General features: G+C 40.7%; 1 protein-coding gene across 9 annotated transcripts in view; it reads right to left on the bottom strand.

Annotated features, from left to right (window-relative positions):
• Positions 1–20,587, bottom strand: part of celf2 (cugbp, Elav-like family member 2) — a 435,899-nt gene that overhangs the window by 162,990 nt on the left and 252,322 nt on the right. For all 9 annotated transcript variants that reach the window (XM_041780689.1, XM_041780688.1, XM_041780686.1 and 6 more), the window contains one exon: positions 10,620–10,816. In XM_041780689.1, coding sequence (XP_041636623.1) covers positions 10,620–10,816 — 197 coding nt within the window. The remainder of the gene's footprint in view (positions 1–10,619; positions 10,817–20,587) is intronic.

Consider the following 20,587-nt stretch of genomic DNA (forward strand, 5'->3'; position numbering starts at 1 on the left):
GAATAAATACTCAAGTTTACCAAAGTAAAGGCCGATCAGCTGCTGCCTCAGACTTTTAAAGTCCCACCAGGGAGATTCTGGACGAATGCACATGTGACATAACTTTAACATAGAAAACTAAAAACATCACGCACTAGGCCGCAGTGATGCATCACCACACATCAGGTCTGCAAATTACATTACTAAAAAGGACGAGAGCTTTAGTCCCTATTTCATTCTGCATTATATGGACAAAAGTATTCACTCACACCCATTAATGACTGGATTCAGGTGTTTCAGTATCAGACCTGATCCCACAGGTGTTTAAACCATCACCTAGCCAAGCACGCTCCACTATCGACCACCTGTGATCCTAAACGGGTCGTTCTGTAGAGCTCAGACTCACATGGTGTGCCGAGGCACACTGGGAATTCATCTGACTTTACATTAGTACCACAACTATGCAAAAGCTAAAGACACTATAACCAATGTCCTCACTGCATGCAAGCGTTACACGTTGCATTGAATTACACAGCATTGCATCCTCACTGCCCATCTGTTACTGGTTAAATATGCAAATGGAAATTTACATGTAAAAATATGACATCTCATGCTTTTACTTAGAAAGTGGAAAATCGGAGGTATGGTGCCTCTAATGACGGTGAGCCACATAGTTTTGTCTCCATGTTGGCACAAGTCACCATAAAAATTCATAAATGGGTATGAAGAATATCCATGCATCACACTCCACTTTGTAAAACAAGCTAACACATTTTCAGGAGTGAGAAAAGTGGAAGAAAATTAAGAATATCCTCTGGTGGGACACTCCTGGTGCCTTGTCATCACCTGTGCAACCTCTTCCCTTGTTACTTGTCCATCTTAATAAGAGCGACAGAGAGAAAATAGGAACAGGGTGACTGGGGATAAACCCGGGGAGCTGCGGTGCATCACTTTCAGCGTGTCAGGATGCTACAAAAGGAAACTCTGTAACCAAACCGATGTAGCTGGCACTCGCTCACATTGCATGCAGGTGGGACATGTTGCTACACATGCTAAAGAGGCTATTTTTGCGAGGACATTAATAGGGTGCGCCTTGAGACGTCAGCTTAATTTTTGATTTGCCTTGGACAAAAAAGTTTGAAAACCACTGCTGTAGAGCCTCATGTAGCTCTTTTATGATGATTTGAAGCTCTTTTATGATGATTTGAAGCTCTTTTATGATGATTTGAGGCTCTTTTATGATGATTTGAAGCTCTTTTATGATGATTTGAGGCTCTTTTATGATGATTTGAAGCTCTTTTATGATGATTTGAAGCTCTTTTATGATGATTTGAGGCTCTTTTATGATGATTTGAGGCTCTTTTATGATGATTTGAAGCTCTTTTATGATGATTTGAGGCTCTTTTATGATGATTTGAAGCTCTTTTATGATGATTTGAGGCTCTTTTATGATGATTTGAGGCTCTTATATGATGATTTGAAGGTCTTTTATGATGATTTGAGGCTCTTTTATGATGATTTGAGGCTCTTTTATGATGATTTGAAGCTCTTTTATGATGATTTGAGGCTCTTTTATGATGATTTGAGGCTCTTTTATGATGATTTGAGGCTCTTTTATGATGATTTGAGGCTCTTATCTGATGATTTGAAGGTCTTTTATGATGATTTGAGGCTCTTTTATGATGATTTGAGGCTCTTATATGATGATTTGAAGCTCTTTTATGATGATTTGAAGCTCTTTTATGATGATTTGAGGCTCTTTTATGATGATTTGAAGCTCTTTTATGATGATTTGAGGCTCTTTTATGATGATTTGAGGCTCTTTTATGATGATTTGAAGCTCTTTTATGATGATTTGAGGCTCTTTTATGATGATTTGAGGCTCTTTTATGATGATTTGAAGCTCTTTTATGATGATTTGAGGCTCTTTTATGATGATTTGAGGTTCTTTTATGTCTTAATTTGAAATATTTTTCCCCAGAAAACCTAAAAAATGGAAACTTTGTATTCAGAAATTATCCATTAATCATCAAATTAATAAGTTTTTTCCCCACACTTATACAGTAGGTTTTAATGGTCAAACTTAATTGTCAAGCTTTATTTTTTCTTTGTATATTTCCATTGCCCTTATTTGTAGATTTTTGTCCCTTTTTCACCTTTTTTGCCACTTTTTTTATCCATTTCTGCTGCTTTTAGCCCATTTCACCACTTCTTGCAGCAACTTTTCAAACATTTTTGCCACTTTAATCCCATTTTTGCCATTTTTCATCAGTTTTAGTCACTCTTTTCCTGCTTCCTTGCAATTTTTTTGCCCATCCAAGCTGCCTTTTCTGCTAGATGCCTATTATTCCCATCTTTTAACTGCTTTTTTGCCCATTTTAGTCACTTCACTCATCTTTTTTTGCTGCTTTTTGACCACCTGTAACTCAAATTTTTGTCTTTGCACCCATTTTTGCCACTTTTCACCCAGTTTTCTCCTATGTATGCCTATTTTGCCCCTTTCCCCCCACTTTTTTGCCATTTTTTGACCATTTTTGCCACTTTTTCTCAATTTCTGCTGCTTTTAGCACATTTTACTACCTTTTGCAGCAACTTTTCGACCATTTTTTCCACTTTTCACCATTTAGATTGTGGCTCTTGCAAAGGCAATTTGCAAGAGGCAATTTGGCTCTTGGGTTGAGCAGGGTTGAGTAACACTGCTTTAGCTGATAAATAAAACCCTGCATGTTTGGGTGTCAGACAGCGTCTCTTAATGAAATGATGTAGAACAAATCTAATCCACTAACCAGTCTGAATCTAACAAGGCCCAGTTGTTTGTTTCCTCCAAAAATGAAGGCGCTGAGCGGTATATATGTGGATTCTTTCTTGTTTTCTGAATATCCACCGTCATCTGATGTTTGCGGAGCAGTTGCTGAAGCTAATGAGGATCCAAACAAACCTCACCATGAAGTTCCTGGAGTTTTATAAAAGCTGGTATGTGTCTCTTCACAACTTTTGCTGCATCTCCACGGGACTTAAAAAAAAAAAACTCATTTAAACCCCAACTGTTATTTCACAACGAAGCGCTGCTTGGGTCGTCCGTGGGGCGCCGTCATTGGCTCGTTTGCCCCTTGAATGGGCGAGATCCTTTTCAAACAACACCATCCCTAATTCAAAATAAAAACACCGGGGGAAGAAAAGAGGGCCACGATTTCCATGACACCGGTGAAATTACCGCTGGCTCCACGCCACAGCGCCGCCGACGAGGGGGCCGTTGCTGCTCCTCCGAGTTGAGCGAGTGCAGATGAGGCCAGGCGGCTTACTTAACTCTAAAAAAAAACAACAACAGTGCTGGAAGCCTGCGAATAACAAGGCCAGTAAGAGCCCAATCAAATGCTACATTTCCTCTTAAAACACTCCACCTCGCAGCACAGGCAGGGAGACGGCGAAAAATGAGGCGTACGGAGCGAGATTGTCATTCAGGGAAGAGAAAATAAAAGACACGGTAGGTGGCTGTGTTTTTTCATCTCCTGCAGAAGTGCCGGTGAGTGATACTCCTGACTCATCAACCATAAAAACAACTCATTTCAAGGGTAGTGAAGATGAAGCGGCAGATTTGGCAAGCTGAAGGACAGACGCAGGAGCTCTGCACCTCTTCCTCTGTTTCTACCTCAGAGGAAGAAGAAGAAGAGGAGGAGAGGAGGAGAAGGAAGAGGTCATCTAGAGGCCGAGAACCAGGGATAGGCAAAGATTTTTAAATATCTGGATATTCATCGGTTTATAAAATATGGAGGTTTTACAGACGTTTTATACATCTGTATATATATTCCTATTAAAGGTACGGGCACCTGCTTGGACTGCAGGTCTGCCATCATGCAGTGACTATGGCTGTGTGGAAGGATTCAGAAGGATTGCTCCTCACCAGTTCCATCAACTTTCCAAAAACTGCCAACAAAGTCAACATAAGATACATTTTCTCTAATAATGATAGAGAGCTTTATATTGAAACTTATCTGTTTCAATCATTGCCTTTAAAGATGATGTCATCTTTTACAGTCTATCAAACATTCCATCATTGCCTTTAAAGATGATGTCATCTTTTACAGTCTATCAAACATTCCATCATTGCCTTTAAAGATGATGTCATCTTTTACAGTCTATCAAACATTCCATCATTGCCTTTAAAGATGATGTCATCCTTTTAAGTCTATAAAACATTCCATCATTGCCTTTAAAGATGATGTCATCTTTTACAGTCTATCAAACATTCCATCATTGCCTTTAAAGATGATGTCATCCTTTTAAGTCTATAAAACATTCCATCATTGCCTTTAAAGATGACGTCATCCTTTTAAGTCTATAAAACATTCCATCATTGCCTTTAAAGATGATGTCATCCTTTGAAGTCCATAAAACATTCCATCATTTTTAAAAGCAAGGTTGGAATGATTAATAGCAATAAAGAACGAAGTCATTTCCAAGGACAAGGATGGAATGTTTGATAGACTTAAAAGGATGACATCATTTTTAAAAGCAAGGTTGGAATGTTTAATAGCAACAAGAATGAAGTCAACTTTAAAGGCAGTGACAGAATGTCTCATATTCTTTAAAGGATGACATCATCTTTAATGGAAAGGATGGAATGTTAAAACGATGTCTAATGTGACATTGTCCTTTTAGACAAAGATCGATTATTTTGGTAGAGATTAAAGGATGACATCATTCTAAAGGCAGCGGACGGCATGTTGGTGAAGCTGGGGATGTTGGGGCCTTCCCCCCTCCATTTTTTACCAAACAGGGGACCATAGTTTGCAACTTTTCCAGAAGTTCACCATTTAGTCATATATTAAAGCTGCATTACTCTCTGTTATCAGTGATTATAAAGGCTAATGGAAGTGACTGAAGCTTGTGTTTATGTATAAGAAGAGACAAAGTGGGGATGAGTGGCTTATTTGACTTTTACTGGAAGAATGGCTGGTGGTTTAGAAATATTAACTTCGCTGTAAATGACCATTCTTACAAACGCACACATGCAGAGAGGATGACGAGTGTGTTGGTGGGTTAAATGAGTGTATTTGGGTCTTGGCAAACGGCTGTCTTCAGCTTTCATAAGCTTGCATGACTCAGAGAAGATGAGAGGAAGCCAGAGAGAGAAAGTAAACCGCCAAGCAGACGGAGAAATTTGCAGATTCAAAAGGTGAAGGACACCGAACCTTTCAGCCACTCTCCGAGATCAAAACATGATCTTAATAACAAGCCAGCACTTAGAATTTCTGCCTCAATAAAGCTTTCCACACTTATCTGAGAAATATAGTTTTTCTTAAGAGGAAATGAAGCTAATGAAAAGCAAAAATGCAAATAAATATGACAAAAGAGTCCAGCTTTAAGTAGCCGCCAAAGAGCAGGAAAGTTATTCATGTCTCTAGAAATAGTCGACCATTGGAAGCATGTCTTATGAAAGCTGCATTCATTCTAACTGGTTCAAGTTTATATGGACCATAATCCATCACAATAGTTTAACACTTTGGACATTTTTGCATAAATGGAAGACTTAATCTGTGAGAAGTCCAGAGAGAAAGAAAGTGACCAAAGACCAAGTCTTTCTGTGTTACTTTTATGCCCGCTCTCCCCCTACAGACGGATATGAAGTGTTCAGTCTGAGCTTTAGACCTGAGTTATACTTTCTGTTGGACCTTACATTCCCTTATTCATCCAGCTGTATTGTGAGAGTTCTTGCTGATAAACTTGCCTAGCTGCAGCATCAGGACCAAACACCTCCTTCATGAGGTCCCATGACAGCAATTTCTATATTTTTTCAATGACAACCACACATTCTTAAATGGAAATTGGGCAGTTTGGACTTAAGATGGAATACAACATGCTACAGATTAAAGAGATGGAGACGTTCCCTTCAAAATAAAAGCTCAAAATAGACTTTTGGCCACAGGCACACATCCCAGGCTGACTGAAATTGGCTTTGAAACCCACTTTTGGATCCTGACTAGTGCTGCATGTGTTGATTATAATGTGCAACTGTGATCAGAGTGGAAAACTGCAGTTCACAGTTATGATAAAATAACATACAGTCATCTGCATAAGTTTTAGCCATGTAGGTGCTAAGGAATCATCACAGGGCCTGATGCGCCACAATTTAGAGGTGGTGGCGGGGCCAGAGTCAAGCTCAATTGTCTTGTTGACACATGTGTTTCCCTAAGACGCCCAGGTCAAGCTCAACGCCATCTCTTTTGATGGGCCTTTTCACCTCTGGTTGGAGACGGTCAGTGGTTTTCAAGCCGTTGGGACACACACAGCACAACCAGGGGCTTGTGGTGTCCTGACTACCAACCCCAACTGCACCCTAGGCTAGGCTTACTCGCCACATAGACACCTCACTCCAACCTAAAAGTGGGGACATTGCTATTTATTCAACCAATTTTTTTCACATGCCCCCAATAATGCAATATACTGTATATATTTACAATATGCAAAGTTCTGCACAGTACTGTATGTATGATGTATAACCCATAACTGTATTATGAGTCTACTTGTTTGGATATTGATGAAAATGCAGAGAATAATGATAGTTTAGAAGTGTATATTTCTAAACTCAATTAAAGATATATTTAATAGCATGAAAAATACAAAACGTAATGCTTTTACAGCACTGCCTTCAAAATAATGAAATGATCTTTAAAGGCAATGATGAAATGCTTTATAACTTTTAAATTATATCATCTATGAAGGAAATAATGTGATGTTATAGACTTAAAAGGATGACATCATCTTCAAAGGCAGTGATGTAATGTTATAGACCTAAAGGATGACATCATCTTCAAAGGCAATGATGTAATGTTATAGACTTAAAAGGATGACATCATCTTCAAAGGCAATGATGAAATGTTGTAGACTTAAAAGGATGACATCATCTTCAAAGGCAATGATGATATGTTATAGACCTAAAAGGATGACATCATCTTCAAAGGCAATGATGGAATGTTATAGACTTAAAAGGATGACATCATCTTCAAAGGCAATGATGTAATGTTATAGACTTAAAAGGATGACATCATCTTCAAAGGCAATGATGGAATGTTATAGACTTAAAAGGATGACATCGTTCCTTAAGACAATGACGTAATGTTTTATAGACTTAAAAGGATGACATCATTTCAAAGGCAGAGTTTGGGATATTGGTGAAGCCAGGGATATTGGGGCTTTTTTCCTGTCATTTTTGCCAAATAGTACACCAAAGTTGGCATCTTTTCCAAAAGGACAGTCAACATAAGGGTTAGGATTGTTGGTAAGCCCCTTTTCAGTGACCAAATAGCTGAGGTCACTCAGGCCTCATCCAATATCATATCATCATAACCAAATCTCTAGAAGGCATATCAGAGAGCTCAGGAAGTACAAATCTACCTGATGTGTGGGATGTAAACTACAAACATGGAAACCCTCAAGGAGGTTACAATTCTGATCAGAACTGATATAACATTAGCATCAGTAATCAGTACAAACATCAGATAAGCTTAGACTGATGACCTTTGATCAGAAAACAATGTCTACACTTCATTTATACAACATTATCCTCCACACTCAGACAGAGCAGCAGTCCTGGTGTTGTGGTTTACATTGTGACCATGTTAACTGGTGACTTCCACATGACTACTCTTATAGATTTAATGAATTCTGTCTGCACTGCATTCATCTTTGAAGACATGCACAGCTGATGTGTTAAACAGATGCAGGAACATGGAATGCTTGTGTTCACCCTGATCAAATGGAACCAGACTCTGGGGTAAAGTGTACTTGCATCCAAGCTTGGGTCCCTAAATTGAAACCAAGCTTTATCCAGAACTTCTCCTGATCTCTGAGCTGTAATGGTGCCCGTTAACCTTACAGTCATGCCACTGAGGCTAAAGTCCTTGAAAAAGGATGGCCTGGGTTTGACTACAGCATGCTATTCCCCCCTGTCCTCTTCTTTAATAAAAGCAGAAAAGCCCAAAAAATAAATTTAGAAACAACCTTTGAGCTGCATAAGCCTGATGCATTTCCTGGATTGGAGAAAACAGCTGACAAAATCCCGTCAGCGGTAAAAATTTCCTCAAAAGGAAAGTGAATCCTCAGTGATCTGATGTGTACTGAGGAGCACAGGGCCTTGCTACGCTGATGTATGACCATTAGCTGCCACATTAAAGCTTCACCAAGTCTACCAGAACATGATTGATGAAGATAAACTTGTCCCGTGACAGATAAATCCTTAAATCCATTCCATTCTTCAGTCAGATGAGTGTTTATGCGCTCCATCCTGTCTGATTCATGTTTTGTTTTGGCTCTCAAACTTCTCTTTAGATTTGCTATAAAGTCGGATGGAAGCGGCACATCTCTCTTCCTGACGTCCTCTCTTTCTCTCTTTACTTTCCTCCCACTCGGCGTGTCTCATCAGGAGTGTCATCAGCCCCCACTCCTCCGGTTGAAGCCTGTTAATATGGCAGCGCTATTGTGTGCCCGATGGTTGCTTCTGTCTCTATTGTTTGCTCTCACACTTGACGAATTCATCAAAGGCAAAAGAAAAGGAACGGGAGAAAATAGCTGCAAATCACGGCGCTTCGCACAATTGACTGTGCAAGTCTGGCTGGGCGAAGCTTTGTCTTCCAAGGGTGCAAAAAAGAAGACAAAAAATGTGTTTACTTGTGTAATGCTGCACATATATCATTTGTTCTGCCATTAACAAGGTGTGATGGCCCACTCAGGCGCTGACTGCTGAGAGTATGAGAGCGTCTGTGTGGAGGTGTGAGCAGCATGTCCTCCAACAGCCTCTCTAATAATTTTTGGGTACAACCACAGGCCTTATGGATATCCGTGCATTATCAGACATTTGTCCGGCAAAGTCACTTCACTAAACTAGAGTTGAAACAATACAGAGAGACAGCTCTGTAGTCCTAACCTCAAACACACTTAAAAGTTTAAGGAAGATTAAATAAAACAAAGACGACAGCTGGAATAGGTCTGCTGTTCCTGCAGAAAACTAAACACTTATCTGCACAGGTAGTCAAAATTTATTGTCCAGATAGGCTGATATTTAAAGCCAATATAGACTGATATTTACAGCTGATATAGACTGATAATTACAGCTGATATAGACTGATAATTACAGCTGATATAGACTGATAATTACAGCTGATATAGACTGATATTTACAGCTGATATAGACTGATAATTACAGCTGATATAGACTGATAATTACAGCTGATATAGACTGATATTTCTAGCTGATATAGACTGATAATTACAGCTGATGTAGACTGATATTTACAGCTGATATAGACTGATAATTACAGCTGATATAGACTGATATTTACAGCTGATATAGACTGATAATTACAGCTGATATAGACTGATAATTACAGCTGATGTAGACTGATAATTACAGCTGATGTAGACTGATATTTACAGCTGATATAGACTGATAATTACAGCTGATATAGACTGATATTTACAGCTGATATAGACTGATAATTACAGCTGATATAGACTGATAATTACAGCTGATGTAGACTGATAATTACAGCTGATGTAGACTGATATTTACAGCTGATATAGACTGATAATTACAGCTGATGTAGACTGATATTTACAGCTGATATAGACTGATAATTACAGCTGATGTAGACTGATATTAACAGCTGATATAGACTGATAATTACAGCTGATATAGACTGATAATTACAGCTGATATAGACTGATAATTACAGCTGATATAGACTGATAATTACAGCTGATATAGACTGATATTTACAGCTGATATAGACTGATAATTACAGCTGATATAGACTGATAATTACAGCTGATGTAGACTGATATTTACAGCTGATATAGACTGATATTTACAGCTGATATAGACTGATATTTACAGCTGATATAGACTGATATTTACAGCTGATATAGACTGATAATTACAGCTGATATAGACTGATATTTACAGCTGATATAGACTGATATTTACAGCTGATATAGACTGATATTTACAGCTGATATAGACTGATAATTACAGCTGATATAGACTGATATTTACAGCTGATATAGACTGATATTTACAGCTGATATAGACTGATAATTACAGCTGATATAGACTGATAATTACAGCTGATATAGACTGATATTTACAGCTGATATAGACTGATAATTACAGCTGATATAGACTGATGTGGGTAAATACAGGCCAATCTTTAGATCGTACCTAAATTGGCAGTAGCCCCGGCAGTGAATTTCCTTGCTGCCACTACTGATGATCATCGTAAGCTACCTGGCGATACCTTTATCAAGCTGATAATGCAGTGCCTTCTTCATAAACACTACAAAAATATTTAAAAAGAGCCAAAGTAGCAGAGAAAACACAAAAAGAGCTGAAAGATGGCTGGTTGTTTCTGGTGCCATCAGACTATGAAACAAAAATCTTGTCATGTTTCAGCGGACAAACTGACAACACTGTAAGTGTGACTCTGACCAATCACTGGATGTGCTGTTTAGAGCACTGTGCACATGAGAAGATGCAGAAATGGTCCTTATTTCAAAGACAAACACTCTTTATATGACCCCATAGACAGTGTGGATGAGAATCAGTGACAGCTCTAAGTGTCTGAGCGTGCCCTTGGTCGTCCTACCTTTGCTCTGTGGAGGGTTCTGGCTGCGGTCTCGGAGTATGTTGATCTGGTAGACGGCTCCGTACGGCTCAAACAGCTCCTTCAGCTCCTTCTCCGACCAGGAGCGCGGGATCTGACCCACAAACATCTTGATGGCGTCCGGGTCTGGCTGGTCCGAATGCTCCAGCGCCCCGTTCATCTTCCCGGCTGTGCCGTTGCTGTAAGAAAGAGAAAAGATTAAGACATCACATTTACGCCGATGCCGCTTAAAGACCACATTTAATAAAAGCAGAAACATTCATTATGAGATTCCTCCTCAAAGCAAACCTTCAAATCTCTGTGTTAAAGGAAGATTGTTTATTTTGTCTTTAGCAGAAACAGCTCTTCATCACTCCTTCAGAGCACAGAGAGCTAATTGAAAGAAAATGAAGCCGTAATTTTACCTCTCAGAGCACTGAAGTTGCTGCTTTGCTGCTTTGGTTTTTAGTGTTTTTGTGCAACACTGGTTTGAATTTGGTTCAAACACAAAAGTGTCTACCAAACAATAACAACTCAAAAATCTCTCTGATTAGTGCAGACTACCAACTCTCCTAAGATGTTCATTTTTTGTCACCAGAGTCTGGAGACTTTAAAGACTTTGGCTGTGTCTAAAACCGCCGACTTTATGAATAGTTTGTACTGATTCAGCTAAATTGTATGCAGAATTAGGGCTAGGCAATTAATCGCAAATTAGATTAAATCGCAATATGGCATGCTGCAATTTTCAAATTGCAGACAATTCAATATTTCTTTAACATGAAAAGTGTCAAAATACCAGTTTGATTCAATCTTTTTTTCTTTTTTATGCCAGTGTTACTCAACCCTGCTAAACCAAAGAGCCAAATTGTTGAAAAATAATTTTGCAAGAGCCAAAATCTAAGTGGTGAAAAGTGGCAAAAAAAGCTTGAAGTAGCAGTAACGATAAGTTAAAGGTGGCATAAATCGTCAAAAAGCAACAATAATGGGTGAAAAGGGGTGAGAATGGGGAGGAAAGTAGAAAAAGGGTCAGAAAGTGGCAAAATGGGTGAGAAGTGACAAAAAAATGAGTTACAGGTGGCATAAAATGGTCCAAAAGTGGCAAAACTTTGAGTGAAAAGTGACTAAAGTGGGCAAAAAGCAGTCCAGAGTTGCTAAAATGGGCAAAACTATATAAAAAAGTGGTATTTAAAGACAAAAATTAGCTTAAATGGATGAAAAAATGGGTAAAAAATGGTGAAAAGTGACAAAAAAATTGGTGAAAAAGGGCAAAAATGGGATAAAATGGCAAAAAAAGAAAAAGAAGTTGGCAAAAATAGGCAAAGAAGTAGGAATAAAGTGGTATTCAATGGCAAAAAGTAGCTTAAATGGGTGAAAAGTGGAAAAAAAATGGTGAAAAATGGCAAAAAAAAAAGTTTCCCTTCTTACAGTTTTCTGGGGGAATAATATTTAAAATGAAGACATAACAGAGCCACATGTTGAGTATCTCTGCTTTATGCATTATTCAAACCTTCAAGTATCTTTTTTATTTCTTTATTTATTTTTACAAAAATCTTTCTTTTCTTGCTCATGCATCTATTTTTCTTCATCAAAATGAGAATAATATGAGAAATGATCATCCTCGTCAATAAAGCAATTGATATCAAATTTTCTATAAGAGCCAAAATCACAGATATTTTTCTACCTAGTTTAACTTGTCTAATATTGAACTTGAATGATTTCTTGCTTATGTTTGTTGAACAACAGAAAAATGAGCAACCAAAATAATCACATTTCAATCACAATATTGCAGGAAAAAATTGCAATTCAATTATTTTTGTAAATTGTTCAGCCCTATGCAGAATGCAGACAAATGCAAGATGTGCAAAATACCAAAAAACATGCAGGCGCTGGTTTAGCTTTGGTAGAGCAGCCTGCAAACAGAGACCGGCCCTGCAGTGGAGAGCCACTTTAAAACACACTTCTCTGGCTCCTCTGCTCATTTCATTTTTATTTACCATCAAATTATCACGCAGTGCATTCATCATATCCCTGCTTGGTTTTGTTTCTTCTTCCCCTTAAAAAATTAAATAAAAGCACACTCCTTCTGGGGGCAAACAGCTGTGCTAACATGCTGTCCTCATAGCTAACCTTCAGTTGTTAGGTAACACAGAGACAAAGCAGTTCATCCTAACTGTGCCTATTAGGGCTGGAGTGTTAGCATGAGGAGCTAGCAGAGGCGATGCTTTTTCATCCTACTTGCATTCTAAGCAGCAGGCTCAATGTTGCTCAAAGCTGCAGAATGCTTCTTTATGCATGAGCCAAAACAAAAAAATCTCAGAAAATAGCCAACATTTTTAATTAATTGCAGCATGAAAATTGCTGATGAAAGGTCTGATTTCATTAAGCTAGGACTGAGCTTTCATTACAAATAAACAACAAAGTACTGCAAAAGGGAGTGTGCTGCAACTCAAGTCAAACTCTTACAATGCTCTGCTACAATGAAAATAATCTACCATGGCAGGGTTGCTTAAAAAAGTGGTGTTTAGGCAGAAGGACCTCTCCCCCTGCTTAGAGAATGCATCAGCAGGGAGACAGACACTCTGACACCACGTGGCAATCCTTGATTCTTTGTGTGGATGCACCTGAACGTGTGCTAAAAACACTGATGAAGATGCAGAGAGTACTGTAGTACACCCCAACATTAATCTGAACAGTTTATGTGTGGACATACACAGAAAAACCTTTCTCGTGCAGGTAGGTTGTGCCAAAAGGAAGTGGTGCGGTTCTCTTTTATACCCGTTGTTGTACGGGCAACGCCAAGGCTGAGATATGACTCCTCATTTGTTCTTGTCTTTGTTAGTAGTCATGATGACGGGGTAGATTCACTGTTAGACCTCTAACAACCTGAAGGCTAGCTCGCAAATTTGCCCTGCTTTGCAAAACAGTGCACGTTGTTCCTGTAGTCTTGCTGAGCCCCACCTGTCAAAGCCGTCGCCCATCTTTAACACTAGAACTTCACACTAGAAAGGCTGTTCTTTATTCTATCTTACTTAATGTGTCTACAGTTTTAAAGTCTGTCAGTCTCTGACGTTTCCTAAAAGTTCGTTTTATAGCACCTGGTGTCATAAAAAAGATCTTTGCCTAAACTCAAATTTTGTTAATGGGCATTTATATCTAGAACCACCATGCAGGTCAGATTTACCCTCTAAGAAAGCCTTTATTTTCCCACTGTTTCATTTCGTAAATAGATGGTGCAATAGAAATACCTTCTCTCTCCTGCAGCAACGCCTACACAGAAGTCGTAGCTCAACCGTCAACATGGATACAACAGGAAAAAAGACATTTACCATTGATAAATGTCTGAAGGTAATCTCAGTGCTTTTAATGAAGAAGGATGCAGTGATGGCGAAGTTTCAGAATTAACAATCAGTCCAAAGAGGATTTTTTAGGTGCCGGATCATCTTCCAACAGTGATCTAGTTCTCTATCTGTAGTCAATAAGCTGTTCAATGTCAGTGGTTAACTAACAATCCTTGATCAGTGCTATTTATGAAAACCAAGGCACTTTAATGACAGGTAAATTTGACCCGTTGGCTGTTTTAGGTATGTAGAGATCCATACCTGCATTTCTAGTGTTAAGGGCAACAGACTTTACTTTGGCTTAGTTTGTCTCTGTGCAGCCTTGTTGGTTCCTTTGGTACCATTTTAACTTTTTTAGGTCTTTAAAACATCAAAAATGCAAAAAAAGGGCAGCCATCTTTCAAACGGGAGCTGGCTCAGAGAAGGAACCTGCTCTTAGAACCGGCTCGTCTGTGGACTAAAAATGCCATGACTCCCTAGTAAGTTGTCATTTTGACTTGAGTTGTCATTTCAGTGAAGCCTGTACCCAAAATTAAGGAGAAAAGCTGTTAAAAAGGCACCACTAGCCTCTTAGCTAGTGGCTAATTGGCCCGCATTCATTCTTATTAGCATGTAGGGACACCAAGCTACTATAGAGGAGTCACAGGAATGGGGTTAGAATAGGAAGAGGGGGTCACTGAAGGTGGATTGTTAATGCAGAGGGGAGAATTATGCACACTAAAGTGGAGTCACTCAGTATCTGAACGCTCAGGACAGCACCGTCTGAATGATCCCTGAGTACAACGCCACTAGGATGCTTGATCCTGGAGTGACCTGCTGGTGCATCTTTGCAGCCTCCAAATGCAACAACAGGAACATTAACACTAAAAAAGCAACAGAAAAATAGCTTTTATGATAAAATGCACCTCACAGGTCATGATCAATAACCTTCAGCCCCTCCAAGATCACACACATGACTTAGATACTTCTAAATTTGGCTCTTAAGAGTGGCTAATTTAAAGCAGGGGTGGGAAACTGACAGCCCAGGACCACACAAGGGAAACTTGACAAAATGCATGCCATGAAATGTAAAAATCAGAGGTATATGTGCACCTCCTTCACAGAAGTTAGAGTTATGCATGCTTTTGTAAACTCCTTTATGAGGAATTGCTGCATGCATTAGAGAAAGAGAAATTACATTAAAATAAACTGTAAAAATATGAGATATTTTGCTCATTGCATTGTAGAAGTAGCTTGAATCAGCTGTTAGAGTTTAAAAATGCAGCCTCCAAACACTCAACAATTTACACAAACAGTTTTTTATGATTGTCTATTCCAGTGGTTCTCAACCTTGGGGTCGGGACCCCCTTGGGGGTCAACAGACACTGAGAGGGGGTCTCCAGATTCGCTAAAAAAACAAAGAATATTTTTTCAATTCTGCCAAATTTGAACCAGTTTTCATCATTTTTTTCCACAAATTTGAACACATTTTTGCTATTTAACTCTTATTTTTGCCATTTTAAACCCTTTCCACCACGTTTTTCTGCCTGTTTTTGCCACTTCTAAACCAATTCTTGCCACATAAGCCAAATGTTGCCTCTGTTGACTTATTATTGCCTCCATTAACCCCATTTTACCACTTTTCATGCCCGATTTGTCCCATTTCAACCACATTTCACCATCTGATTTGACCATTTTTGCCAGTTTGATAAATGTCTGCCAATATCTGCCTATTGTTTCTTTCTGGGTTAGCACTATTTTGCTAGTTTATACCAATTTTTCTTCCATTTCAACTGATTTCAGCCCATTTTTGCCAACAAAGCCTTTTCAGCCACTTTTTAATACCACTATTTTTGCCCATTTTAGCCACTGTACCCCAGTTTTGCCTTTTTTGGTTATTTTTTGCCATTCTTATATAATTTTTGCCACTTCTAACCCATTTCTGCTACTTTTAAGATCCAATTTCAACACCTTTTTCACCATTTTTTGCCATTATTAACCAATTTTTTCAGTTTTTAACCCATTTTAATTCTTTTTTAAATATAAAATAGATTTACATTTTAAAGAAGGCTATATGCTGCAAAAATGATTAAAAAAAAGGTTATTTCATTGATAATATTGGTTATTTTTTCTGGTTAAATATAAAATATGGATAACACAGCTTAATTTTACAATGGACCACCGTTTTGTTGACCTCCATGGGCCAAAGTTCGGCTGGGTCCCCCCCATGGATGGCCTTGTCTCAACATGACTATTCTAGTATGTGCATGGTTGTGTTCAACCACCTTCAGGTCCAGTGGGGGTCCCCGGTTTCTGGCACCTTTATTTTGGGGGCCAGGGGCTGAAAAGGTTGAGAAGCACTGGTCTATTCTATGAGCTAGTTGCCCATCCCTGTATGAAAGGCCAGCATTAAATACCACGTATGTATCGTCTGGGCTGTTCTCTGCTTGCTGGCCTGCTTTTTCTGCTCTACAGCCAACAGCTGAGCCGCTCCGTGAATGCATGTCGGTCCGCCATCCACCGCTCTGCATGTGTGAATGTTTGTGAATGTTAGCATGCATGAATGAATGCTGAATAAGCATCATGCCGTGTGTGTTAACGTGTGGCCGTGCGCGAGGGATTAGCCCGCAGAACCAGAACACGGCAAAACCTCTGGGCCGTCTAACAGGACACAGATGCTTACGAGCCGATCGCTCCGGTTATATTTCCACATCTGGGATGCATATGAAATAGAGGTGAAGTGCTTTCACCCTTTTCAACCGCAGAGCTGCAACACTTATCTTCACAAAACACACTCGTGCGTCCACGTGTTGGGAATGCTAACTCACGGCTAAGGCGTCTCTTTCTTTCGCACGAATAAAAGGCAAGGAAATGCTTTCAGCAGCGAGGCCCCCACCGAGATGAGAGCGGCACCCAAGCATGCACGAGGCGACGTGCGACTGTGTTTGAGGACAATCAAACAGCTCCAAACACACATCACTGCCATCAAGGCCTGTGGTCTATTTAAGATGGCTGAAAACCAATTTAATGAAACCAAAGTCAACGGCTGTGTGGTTTTATTGCTCTACTTTCCTTTTGTTATTCTCGGCAGGAGAAGGAAAGAGCATTATCTTAAGAGGCAAAAACAAAACAAAGCCAAATCCTGAGCTTGGTTAGCTGACAACACTAATACCAGCCTATAAAGCTCAGCCAGAGAGAGAGGGAGAGGAGAAGGAGTAGAAAAGCATCCAGACCTTTGAACGCGGGCCATCCATCTTTTGCAGAAAGAGCCGAGGCGCTCAGCAGAAACGCCCAATTCTTTAAAGGACTTAAAGGACATGTCAAATAAAACGCCAGAACCGGAGAAGGAGTCAACGAGCCAGACCGGCGCTAACAGTCCTGGGGGCAGCCACCGCTCCTCGCTAAGCTGTCCGATAAATCGCGGGGGCCTCGGCGCAGAGGGAGCCCCCAGGGCGGGGAGAGGAATAAGGAGAGTTACAGCCTCCGATCACTCGCTGATGTTTGGCTGCAGAATCACCAGGAAGAGGCTCGCGGTGGCCGGGTTCAGACTGCAGCACATCACCCTCTGACACGCACACAAGCACGCCAAACTAAAGAATAGCTGGAGACAATCCCTTATTGTTGGCTGTTTATGCGAGGCCTGCAGGGATTGAGCGAGTCCACGGGGGAGACGATACAATAGCTGGTGTCAGAGGACACTGTCCGCCATTCACTCCGCCCGCTAAGACAATGAGCGGCCTCACACTTGTGGCCATAAGGCGTGCAGCGCTGACAGAACTGTGCTGTGTAGATTGCATGCTCCGTCTTTTCCCCGAGGTGCTTGGAAGTAGGTGACTCTGCTCGCTACAAAGGAATGAGCGCCTCTTCCATCGCCCCCGTGGCCAAGACTGACAAGGTGTTATTGCGAGCAGACACAGCTCGAACGCCTGTGTGTAGATGTTTGTGCGAGAGTGTGGAGCTCAGCAGGAGAGTGTCCTGGGGCTCGGATTAAGTCGTTGAGTGGATCCACTCCTGCCATCTCCCTCCCCTCTTTCCCCTGCTCTTCTTCTTCTTCGTCTTTTTCTCCCTCTCCCTCTCAATTTGAGCCAATTGTTTGCCTTAATGGCTTAACTATTGCTTCCATCACTCCAGTCTCCCTGCAGCACAGGGCCGTGACTGAGGGCTGATCCACACTCAGCCTGTGTGATTGTGTGCACAGCCAGACTGCAAAAAAGTGTCTGAAGCAGCTGCTGAGCGCCGTTATTCCCTCACCTCTCTCACATTAGACAGCAGGCGTGTTCATCCAAAACACAGCTGCACAAATCTGACCATAAAACCTCACCAAGGTTATTTATTTATTCATTAGTCATGTTTATTTTACATTCACAGCTCTTCAAACCCTCGCCTCTATTAAATGTGTTCCGTTTTTTAGTGAGTAGACTCAATCGGCCAAATGAAAAGATCAGTCTTGTGACTCGTCAGGTTGTTGGCCTTGCAGGGCATGAAGAAATAAAGCGAAACAACTAAAAGTCTCCAAAGCCAAAAATAAGCCGAGACCTAAAACATGCGAGCTTCTCTATGCTAGCATGCAATACCACTCTTAAACTACAGAACCTTAGGACCAACGATACTCATGACCTACAATGATTTAAACTTATAAACATCCCTGCATGTTCTAATGAAAAATGGGGCGGACTGGACTGAAGATGGAGCGAAGATGGAACGGAGCACAGAGATGGAGACAAGTCCTTCAAAATAAAAGCTCATAAGAGACTTTATAACACATTTTTTTTCCATGCACACATCCACAACACACTGAGGACAGCTTTGAATCCCACTTTGGGGGTCCTGACCCTTCAGTTGAAAACCAAGTCTATTTACCTACTGTTCCATTAAAACATGGACTAGTACCTCGGATTTTCTGTTTGTTATTTCGGGTGACTGCCACACTCACGGGATAGTCTGGACCCTGATAACCCAGAGACTGGACCCTGATAAACCAGAGAATGGACCCTGATAAACCAGAGAATGGACCCTGATAAACCAGAGAATGGACCCTGATAAACCCAGAGAATGGACCCTGATAAACCCAGAGAATGGACCCTGATAAACCCAGAGAATGGACCCTGATAAACCAGAGAATGGACCCTGATAAACCCAGAGAATGGACCCTGATAAACCCAGAGAATGGACCCTGATAAACCCAGAGAATGGACCCTGATAAACCCAGAGAATGGACCCTGATAAACCCAGAGATAATGGACCCTGATAAACCCAGAGAATGGACCCTGATAAACCCAGAGAATGGACCCTGATAAACCCAGAGAATGGACCCTGATAAACCAGAGAATAGACCCTGATAAACCCAGAGAATGGACCCTGATAAACCAGAGAATGGACCCTGATAAACCCAGAGAATGGACCCTGATAAACCCAGAGAATGGACCCTGATAAACCAGAGAATAGACCCTGATAAACCCAGAGAATGGACCCTGATAAACCCAGAGAATGGACCCTGATAAACCCAGGGACTGGACCCTGGTAAACCCAGAGAATGGACCCTGATAAACCAGAGAATGGACCCTGATAAACCAGAGAATGGACCCTGATAAACCAGAGAATGGACCCTGATAAACCAGAGAATGGACCCTGATAAACCAGAGAATGGACCCTGATAAACCAGAGAATGGACCCTGATAAACCCAGAGATGGTTTGTGATTAATTGACTTATTATTCATGTTAGTTGGATGAGTAGCATTGGTGCTAGCATCCTGGCTAACAGTTATTTTGGAGCTGAAAGTGTGTCAAGCTTCTATTGGGTTCTAATGGTGAAATTACTTATTCCCGCCACTTTTTAACCCCTTTTCATCACTGTTTCTTTCCATTGTTTCCAGATTTATTCCCCATTTTTGCAACCTTTAAATCACATTTTACAATTTTCCCTCCTATTTTTGCCCTATTTGCCTTTCTGGACCCATTTTTGATCGTTTAACCCATCTATGCCACTTTTAACTGCTTTTCACCATTTCCCTTCCATTTCTGTCCCTTTTTATCCCATTTTTGCCACTTTCCAACCATTCTTCACAATTCTCTCACTCATTTTTGCACCTTTCCTTTCTTCTCTTGCCTTTTTATTCGTCTTTTAACCAATTGTTAAACTTTTCACCTTTCTTTCTCATCCATTTTTTACCTTTCTTGACACATTCTGCCTTCACATGTTAAGAGTCAACCATGACCGCCACAGGCGACTCTGAATATATTAACAGCGTGCTATCGTCTCTGTTTGCGTGTTCACAGCTGGACTCCTCATACAGATGTGCTACAAAAGGACAGTGGGGGGGTGGGGTGGGGGGGGTAAGGGTGAGCAGGAATCAAGAGAGCGAGAAAAAAGGAGGGGACCATGCAGATGAGCCTGGGTCCAGGAGTAAGTACAGCTCAGCGCTCAGCGTGGGGCCCAGACTGAAACCGCGAACACGCACCTACGGAGCACACGGTTCAGCCTGGATGGGCTGATCCTCCCGCTGTTTCTCCCTTCTGTTTCTGCTCTAAAACACACATCCGCTCTGACTCCCCTCACCCCCAAACACTCCGGTGGGCTCCCACAGCGGCTGAGCTGTCACACTCTTCCTCTCATTGGCCGTGTGTTTGCAGGGTGTGTAACGCTCCCACAGGGG

Source organism: Cheilinus undulatus, linkage group 23, assembly GCF_018320785.1.
Source record: "Cheilinus undulatus linkage group 23, ASM1832078v1, whole genome shotgun sequence".
Classification (NCBI taxonomy): Eukaryota; Metazoa; Chordata; class Actinopteri; order Labriformes; family Labridae; genus Cheilinus; species Cheilinus undulatus.